Below are 9,766 nucleotides of genomic sequence, written 5' to 3'. Positions count from 1 at the left end.
TTCTAACATGCCTAAATTAACGAACAAAAGCTATCTATCTCGGACGGACGTACGGACGGACGTACGGACGGACGGACGGACGGACGGACCGACCCTAATTATAGAAAAGCTTCGCTTTTAAAAACGCCCAACAAGAGAAGACGACAATTTGTATCATATGCTAATTAAAATTTTCTTAATTTGTGAGTTTTTAATTTTTTTCATATTGATTAAAAATAAAGAATATTAAAGTTTTCAAAAAAAATATTTTTATAAAATATATAAAATGTACGACACAGTTTAACTAATTAAAACCAGTTTTGACAAGTGTACATTAGTTGGTGCCTAGATAGTCAAGTCAATAGGTACAAATTGCAGTCAGTCGTTTTTATTCTGAGATCGTATAAGGTGATTTGAGTTTTGTGATGTTTTAGTAATGTATCAATTTTTGTTTAAGTTGTTTAACTTATTTATTATTACTTTTTCATTTTAAAGTTTCTGCCGTAGTTTTGATAATTTTTCGATATTTTTCCTTCACTTACATGAGAAAACAAAATTTACTTCCACTTAATTTGAAAGGTTTCGTGATTTTTCGTAGAATTGACTGTTACAAAAGCTACCACACTGCACTGGTTCTTAGCTGTCATCTTTAAACGAATTTACAGTTTACCACTTTATTGAATGTTAACAGCTTTGCCCCTAGAGGCCTCTTATAGATGTATTGAGACGTTACTTTTCTTTTAAATTTTAGAAAGTAGATTAAATTCTAGAAATACACAAACGTCTTGCTAAAGGATTATTCTTCAAATGAAGTTCTTGTTTACTAAGCTACACTTCAATTGTTAATGTTTTGTCCGTTAGTCTCCGTTACTTTGAAATAATTGGTTCATATTCGTTTAGATTTCTTTGTAATTAGCAACAATATAATTTTCTGTCTGTCGTTCATTTATCCATAATACAAAGTAGAACAATGTCTGTCGTTTGTATTTACCGAAAGATCTCTCTAAACGCTGAACCCATCGGATTCTCCTTAACAGTGTTTATTCTTATTGGTCTCGGGAAGGTTTATAACTATGTATTTTGGGGGACGATACCACCCCCCTCCCACGAGAAATCGCACCTAGAAAAAAATTCCCTATCCCCCCAAAGAAAAAAAAAATTTAATAACTAAAATAAAAGATTGGTGGGGGTTGACCTACCTCCCTTTTCCCCACCCACCCAAATTTTTTTTTATTGTTCTAAAAATTGAAATGTACAAATATGGGTTTTGATATTTAACTCTCCCCTTTTCAAGTGCCTCTAGATGCCTCTAGGTGCGAAGCTACTAGTATACTTTAAGACCTGGAAAATCTGTATATCCCCTAGTTTTTTTTAATCGCAGATATGTACTTGTCTATTTCAGTTATCTTATTTTTATCTTAATTTGTTTTTGGTAATAATTAAGTTTTATTTATTTTTAGGTCGCCGGTATGAAGCTCTATTGCTTCATTTTGGCTTTTTGTATAGCTGGATCTTACAGCGGTACTCTTAAAAGGTAAGATTATTAGGATGCGGTTACTCTGTTATTTTTACTGTGTAGTAGCAATTGTTTTACAGTGCATTAATGCTTTAAAAGTTTAAAATTGTCGTCTGGGGTTAGATACATTTGTTAGGACATTGCACGATTAATAAAAGGGGGGAGGGGGGGTTAATGCAACCATCTCGTAATCAATGTATAAATGGCACTTAACATTCGAATTTCCAGCTAGTAACCGTTAGAATCGGCTAAAAAAGGCTGGTAGAAGCTAGAAAATGCCAAGAGTATCATTTTTAGACTGAATAATGTAAAATTATCATTCAAAAAGTTGATTCCTCCGTAATTAATGATGGATTTTCCCTGAAAATAGCCAAAAACCGGCTCAACTGCTGAGCCGCCAGCCGTTACCTTTCTAACTTTTTATTCGATTTAGGGAAAATAGACCTACCAAGTATTACTCGTGCAAAATTTCAGATCAAAATTCGAATTCTAAGTGCCATTTATACATTGATTACGAGATGGTTTTATTAACCCCCCCCCCCCCCCTTATTAGGAGTGGGATTGGATTGCTTTACAAAGCTTTTATGTAAGCACATTTTCGATGATATGGATCTGAACTAACAGATATTTCGACCCATTATTTTAACTTTATAACCATAATAGGTTTGTTTTTTTTAGTATGATTTTTGTTCTTATAAACTATTTTTATTTGATTTTTAGGACTTTTAAATATTTGGAGCAAATAAATTATTAGTGAAGGTTGTTTACTTTTTCCTAACTTTTATCTAGATTGGCCGACTTATTTCAAATGTATAACTTAAACTTGGCCTAAAGAAAAAATTAAACTTATAAAACAACCCATCACCCCCCCCCCCCTCCCCCTCTTTTATATTTCTGTTCTTATTTGTATGGTTAGCTTTTATTTGACTAAAATAAATACTGGTGTAATATTTCAGGAGTGTAGATGGTAATGAAGACAGGTATATTATTCTTAATGATCTTTTTTTTAAGAGTGCGTGAAATAAATCCTTATTAACTAAATTGTTTAACTGAATCATTTTAAAAAGCTAAGCTTTTCTATAATTAGAGTCGGTCCGTCCGTACACCCGTCCGATATAGATAGCTTTTTTCGTCAATCTAGGCATGTTAGAACTGTCCTATCGATTTCAAACTTTGCATGGTGATTCTTATAGTAGTTGGGTATGATTTAGAAAGCGTAGCTATTCTATAATCCGTACCAGAATGTCTGTACGTCCATTTTAAACATTTTTATTTTTCTACTTTTTGGCAACAAATTTTTATGTGATCTGATTATCCGTTTGATCTGATTTTTGGTATATTGATTCCTGGTATATTGATTCCTGGGATAACAAAGTACAATATTATAAGCGGAAGCAACTCTATAATAAAGTCCTAAAATTTAAGTATGTCCATAAAATTAAACATTATCCTGTATCCAGCAGTTTGTCAACAAAGTTACTTAAAATTTGCTTCTACTCTTCTACTTTCATATTCTGATTATTCAGTTCTGATATTTTACAAGTTTTAATGATTGTTTGTCGTACCGTTTCAGTGCTTCGCTTTTATGGATGTTGTTATCCTTGTTCTATATATATTTTATGTACTTTTTGACCCGAGTTCCAATTTGCAAAGCAGCGGTTCAGCTTTAGCGTTACAGGTTTCTGGATTTATAAGTAATAAAATCTCGCATATAATTTTTAGCTTTATTTTTTTTATAAATATATGTTAACATATTGAACATATTCAGTACTTGCATTAGTTTATGTAAAATTTATTTTTGAAATTTGTAGCTACGCCCCTAGAATTATGAAGCCCAAAGCCCACCCCCTTCCCAAGACCGGCCTATAAGAAGCTACAATGTAAAGGAGGATCATTTCGGTTCGGCGGTTGAGATCCTTCGCTAGACAAAAAAAATGATTGTGTGTTGTACTATGCTTTTTGACGGAAACCACCGAACAGAATTTTATTCGAAAATTTATTTTAGCCAATCTGAAGGAAATGTTGGTAACCGACGCAAAAGAGACATCGATGGTGAACTAAAAACCCAACAGGTAACAAGATACTGAGATTTAACTGGGGGACTGCCATTTACACATCCAGCAAATTTACAGTGGATGTGTTTTCGCCAGTGCAATGGATGTATTTATGACAAACTGAATTTTTACTGTATAAATGACAGTAAAATCGATTCTCATGCCATAAATAAACATCCAACACTGGCAAAAATACATCCAATATTTTTATACAGATGTCATAAGATGTATTAAATTAATAGTTTTAAAATGGTTTTATTTGCTATAAAACCCGTTATAGACAGGATTTTTGGTGGCCAACTCTAAATTGGTAGCATTTTAATATGGGATTGTTCTTGTCAAAATAAAATTAAAATTTTTTAAATGTACCTAGCAAACTTGACTGGAAATAAAAATTTTATTTTTACCTAATCCTGAATTATTTTAGGTATCAACAAATTGTCGTACCGTGGTGGCTATCAACGTGAACTCTCCCATCGTGTGCTCTAAGATCACCCTGGGCAACCTTCTCAAGTTTAACGCTGCTTTCTCTCCCATGTGGGCACATGAGGTAACTTTTCATGGATCTTAGGAAAAGACATTGGATTAACAAGTATAAATACATACATTCTCCATTATATTACCCCCTGTAGATGAAAGGACAAGTAAAGTTTCATTTCTTCGGTGTTTTTGACCTGATTTTCAAGAACTATTCGTAATAGTATCAGCTGGTGCTTTTGGAACCTGTAATTTTCCCCTTACATTTTCTACAACCCCCCCCCCCCCCCCCAACCCCGTCCCCCACGTTAGCAGGGGATCCCATGCAGATTACACTTTCCTGCTATATGGTTATACTAGCGGCTTCGCCCCCAGCCTCTAAGGCTTTGCCAGATGCAACCACTTATTTCGAACATATTTAAAAACAAAACAAACATATTTTGGTGCTGCGAATTATTTATTTATGGGTTGTCCATAACGCTTTCTTTTCAATCTTTTGATAATATTCTTTACGGGGGAGGGTCAACCACCCTCCAAGAAAATAGCTTAAAACCACCATAGAACCAGTGGGTATATTCCTTGAAGAGTAGAGCCCATTCGGATCAGCGGTTACCAATATCTTAAGCTTCAGAAGGACGGACAGACATTAAGCTACTTTGTATTATAGATCTATGGTAAATAATATTACGCTCATTTTGTCCGCTCGTCTAGTAACTATGTCAGGGGCGTCCAAGCTTTTTATTTTAGGGGGGGCAATTCGTTTTGGGGGGGGGGGTAAAATGGCGCGCGAAGCGCGCCACAAATTTTTTTCCCCCCCCCCAAAATTTTTACCCCGGGGATAAAATTTGCTTGGGGGTAATTACCCCCCCTGAAATCTGTTGGCAGGGGTAAATTTAGTTTAACCCCCCCCCCAAAATTTACCCCCGGGGTAAAATTTTTGGGGGGGGTAATTTAAATTTTATTAAATATATAGTATTAAAAATTTTTTTTATTAGAGATTTTTTTATTTTGGGGGGAGTAATTACCCCCCCAAAATTGTTTGGGAGGGGTAAATACCCCCTCCTAAATGGTTGGGGGTGCCTACGGCATTTTGAATGGGGGGGGTAAAATGAAAAAAAAATTTGGGGGTGCCGTAGGCACCCCCAAAATCGTTTGGGGGGGGGGGGTAATCGCCCCATTACCCTTGGACGCCTATGAACTATGTTAATATTTTTTTTTGCTTCCCTTATTTTGAGTGTTATGTTTATGTTATAATATTTCCGTTTTTAGACTGACAAAGACGGTGAACAAATAGACGACATCACAGAGAATGATGATCCAAACATCTTTGAGGGTGATAGTGTGAACATGAAAAATTTGCCTGGTAGATGCAGGTAAACATTTGCTATGTGACAGCAAGGGTATGTTATATTGATAACACTTTAATTGTAAGAAAAATTGTAAGTTTGAATTTGTATCAAATCCACCCCCCCCCCCCCTCCCCCCTACTTTCTGAAAATGAGTATTAAGTGTTGCAGTTTCATAATTTCAAGTGTGCATTGATGTTCAATAATTAACGGAACAACATCTTTAGTTTTTAACTTTTCTGTTTTTGTTACACCAAATCTTGTTTAGAGGCTACGCCTCTAGAAATATGGAGCTTTTTTCATGAGTCAACAGAATGGCCTTAAACCGTCCCTTAATATATTGAATAGATCTCTGAAAACTACTAACTATTAGGACTTTAGATTTCTGAAATGTTTAGTTTTATAAACTTAAAATTAAAACTTTATTATATATAATGGATAAGCGCTATTTTATATAATTAACTTAAGAACCTTTATATATTTTGTTTCCGAATGGCATCTTCGGTGAGGGCTTAAATTCACTAATTTCTAATGTTTAGGTTTGACCCCTACAGGGCTGCAATTGACCCATCCAGCGCTTGTCTATGTGTGGCCACTGTGGAAACCTGTACTAAGGGCAGGGATGGTTGCTATTGGTAAGTTTTCTTGCTTGAAAAGAATGTATTTACATCTTGTCCAGCACTCAATGCTAACATTTTTATTTGCCTGATAAGTTAAAGTAAAACTTGCACTAATCCTTTGATTTAATTTGTGATTTGCACCTGTATGTATATTGTATATAGTTAAGTCCTTTTATATTGTCTTTGTAGTCGAGCCAATAAAAACTTTTTAGAACATGCTTGGGAAAAACTGGCATAATATAGGCGTTGCATATCCAAGATTAACTTGCAAGAGTTGGTCCATATAAATCCTCTTAAATTAAATAGGTAATATTGATGACTTTAATTTTTTTTAAAGGTTTTTTCGGAATATTTTTATCTCTAGTGGTAGCGAAGCTACTCTATAATTCGAAATGTCTGTCCGTCCGTCTGAGACAGAATAGGGGAAACGTGATTTTCTCGGCTCCTGTAAAAGATAGAATGCTGAAACTATATTAAGAAGCTCAATTAACTATATAACAACCATGACGGTCAGACTGCCCTTTAGCAGGTTTTAGGCTATTTTTGTATTTTTTACATTTTTCTCCATATCTTTGGTGTTTGTTGTCCGATTTCCAAAATTTTTTCAGTTATATATATCAAAATAAAATTTTCTGTTTAAAGAAAACAACCATGACTGTCAGACTGCCTTTTGGCAGGTTTTTAGCTATTTTAAATTTTTCACTTATTTTTCCATATCTGATTTATATTGTACATACATAGTCTGATTTTCCAAATTTCTAAAGTTAAGGAAATTAAATTTCCTGTCGTTATAAGAAAACAACCATGGTGGTCAGACTGCCTTTTAGCAAGTTTTTGGCTATTTTTATATGTTAACATATTTCCCCATATCTTTTGTGTTTTTGGTCAAATTTTCAAACTTTTTTGGGATATCAGTATCAAAATAATTTTTTTTGTTATGAGCATCTTTTTAGTTATGAGCATCTTTTTATAATTTTCTTTGGCAGTCTCATTACCTATACAAAATAAAACAAGGTTTCGTGTATTTTCCAATAAATCTATTTTTATTTTAATAAATAAACTTTAAATCTTCTTGAACGTATTCGCATCAATGATTTTTTGTGCTTCGCTACTTATGGATGTTGTCATCCTTGTATATATAGTCATCCTTGTTTTATCTAGGCATCATGACAAAGAGACTGGTTACTCGGAGTGTATTTCCAAAGCTGAGAAATTCTACAATCAACTTTACGAACTTTTGAGGAGAAGAGGAAAGAAATCCTTTGCTATTAATATCAGGTAAAGAATTTTTTGCCATAAATTTTTTCTGATCAAACTTACTTTTGCACTATCTGGTAAAAGGGGGGAGGGGGGTTGTTTTCATGCAACCATCTCGTAATCAGTGCACAAATGGCACTTAGAATCAAATTTCGTTATGTAAAGGTGGTAATAAGTGGCTATGACTCTGCCATTTGTGCACTTTTACATTTGGCCTTTAAGCACGTTAGATGACATATTTTATTTTAGATATGGAGCAACACCAGCTAGAGGTGACCTACCTTATGGACCTTGGGGACCTGCCATTATCGGACAGGGTAATCCTAGCCCATCACAGAAGATTGGTCTCTTTAAAACCTCTTATGGAGCCCCTATGCCAAAGCCTCCATATGGTGGTGAATATAGACCTTCTGGCCCTAGATATGGACCTCCTCAACCCTATGGTGTACAATCCTATGGACTTCCACAAACCTATGGTGAACAATCCCACGGACCTACACCTTACGGTCAACAATCCCATGGACCTCCACAACCCTATCGTATGTCAATGGACAGTTATTCTTCTTCTGCTCCACAAGATCAATATGCTTCTCCTAGCCAGCATGCCCCAAGTCTGGATCAGTATGCTCAAACAAGCAATTATGACTCTAATAACTACTCTGCTACCAAAAACCAGTATTTGTCACAAGACCAGTACATGGGTAATGATTATGATCAATTTAACCAGAACCAGCAAAATCCTCAACATTATTCTCCAGATCAGTATGACAATACTTATGGCGAACAAAGCTTTGGAGTTGGGATTCAGGGATCCAATAGCCAGGGAAGCCAGAGCAATATGATGGGTGGATCTCAGGGCAATATGATGGGTGGATCTCAGGGCAATATGATGGGTGGATCTCAGGGCAATATGATGGGTGGATCTCAGGGCAATATGATGGGTGGATCCCAGAGCAATATGATGGGTGGTGCTCAAGGTGCCTTCACTAGAGCTAACCAGGGAGGAATGAATACTGGCAACCAAGCAGGTATGGGTGCTGGACAGTTTGGAGCTTCCACTCAGAGTGGCATGAACTCCATGACTGGAGGTGTGTCAAGTGGAATTGATTTCAGTAGCTCTGGCAGTGGATTTGTAGGTGGATCTTCTACTAGTGGAATGGGTCAGGGTCTTGCTGGCTTGATGGCTGGCTTCGCAAATTCTCAAGGTGTGTATGTTTTAAATTTCTTAAAATATTTTTATCTTTAATATAATCCATATCAATTTCTCTGTTTTTTAAAGATTGATTATTGACTTCATATTCTCTCATCTCTTGCCCAATTATTGCACTTTTCTCTCGCAAATTACCTTTAAAATATTGGTCTTAAAAGTTTGTAAAAGTATGTGAGCCATATAGGCATATTTTTGATTTATGGGTTTTTGCTCTGTAAATTGAAGAACAGTATCCTATATTTTTTTCTATTTTTTACAATAAAACTTTTGTACTAAATTAAATTTTAGTGTAACGTAAGCATTTTAAGTCTTAACATTTTTAAATTGTTTTGTAGGCATGAGCGGTCAAGGAGACATGGCTGGATTTGGAGGCATGGGAGGAATGATGGGTGGCGGTATGGGTGGCGGTATGGGTGGTGGAATGATGGGTAGCGGTATGGGTGGAATGATGGGGGGAATGGGAGGTGGTATGGGTGGTGGTATGGGAATGGGAGGTGGTATGGCTGGTGGCATGGGAATGGATAGTAGTATGGGTGGCATGGGAGGCGGTATGGGTGGCATGGGAGGAGGTATGGGTGGAATGGGAGGTGGAATGGGAGGCGGTATGGGTGGAATGATAGGCGGCATGGGTGGAATGGGAGGTGGTATGGATATGGGTGGCAGTATGGGAGGTGGATGGGACAAGAGAAAAAAACGTGAAGCTCGCAAAAAGAGAGGTACTGGCTCCAAAAAGAAATGATCTTTAAAATATTGTGTACAAATTTTATGTAATTATTTTATTAAATAATTATCTATCCAATAAATTAATATAATTTTATCATCTTATTTTCTTGTATGGTAAAAAATGGCATTTGCTTTTTTCTATTCCTTTTATTCTTTTAGTTTTAGTTAGAAATAGAAACTGTTGAAAGTAATATTGCATTCTATTCTGAAATGCATGTAAAAAAATTTGTGCAAAGCTATTCTAGCTATATCTGTTGGTATGGGCGTGAGTCTACATAAGAGTATTGGGATACATTTTTAACGTCTTTAGTATGACAAAGGGGGAGGTAGCTTGTGCTGAAATTACGCAAAGATATGAATCTTTAAGGTTTATAAACAGTAGTAGAATAATATTCATTAAATATGTGTATTCCTTAATAAAAAGAAACATAGACAAAAAAATTTCTATATTTATTAAATATTTTTGTTCTTAGTGTTTTCAGGCCTTAAAACTCACTTTTACTGAATCTCAGCACAGTCTACCACTCCCTATAAAATTATTGGAATAATACACGGCAGCGATGTTGAAAAGAGACTATCCAAGG

The 9,766-nt window shown here is 35.4% G+C and overlaps 1 protein-coding gene across 10 annotated transcripts; it reads left to right on the top strand.

Annotated features, from left to right (window-relative positions):
* Positions 1-204: 204 nt before the first annotated feature.
* On the top strand, positions 205-9,276 carry LOC145319278 (uncharacterized). 10 transcript variants are annotated; one of them, XM_080161317.1, is made up of 11 exons: positions 213-387; positions 1,440-1,513; positions 2,452-2,475; positions 3,501-3,567; positions 3,977-4,099; positions 5,296-5,399; positions 5,912-6,007; positions 7,154-7,270; positions 7,499-8,454; positions 8,795-8,864; positions 8,901-9,276. In XM_080161317.1, the coding sequence occupies exons 2-11, from the start codon at positions 1,449-1,451 to the stop codon at positions 9,196-9,198; spliced, it is 1,920 nt and encodes a 639-aa protein (XP_080017443.1). In that variant the 5' UTR covers positions 213-387; positions 1,440-1,448; the 3' UTR covers positions 9,199-9,276. The 10 variants fall into 10 exon arrangements, with proteins under 10 accessions (XP_080017438.1, XP_080017443.1, XP_080017445.1 ...); XM_080161319.1 differs by having other exon boundaries at positions 8,795-8,899; positions 9,047-9,276; XM_080161318.1 differs by having other exon boundaries at positions 8,795-8,932; positions 9,047-9,276.
* Positions 9,277-9,766: the final 490 nt, after the last annotated feature.

Source organism: Acartia tonsa, chromosome 5 (genome assembly GCF_053477335.1).
Source record: "Acartia tonsa isolate MP-2025a chromosome 5, ASM5347733v1, whole genome shotgun sequence".
NCBI lineage: Eukaryota > Metazoa > Arthropoda > Copepoda > Calanoida > Acartiidae > Acartia > Acartia tonsa.
This window is presented reverse-complemented; position numbering and strand designations above follow the sequence as displayed.

Excerpts from the sequence above, each read along its gene's own strand:
- LOC145319278 (XM_080161312.1), top strand. The coding sequence starts at position 1,449 with ATGAAGCTCTATTGCTTCATTTTGGCTTTTTGTATAGCTGGATCTTAC. Across the intron at positions 2,476-3,500 it reads GTAGATGGTAATGAAGACAG|CCAATCTGAAGGAAATGTTG; the intron begins GTATATTATTCT and ends AATTTATTTTAG. Across the intron at positions 5,400-5,911 it reads AATTTGCCTGGTAGATGCAG|GTTTGACCCCTACAGGGCTG; the intron begins GTAAACATTTGC and ends TCTAATGTTTAG.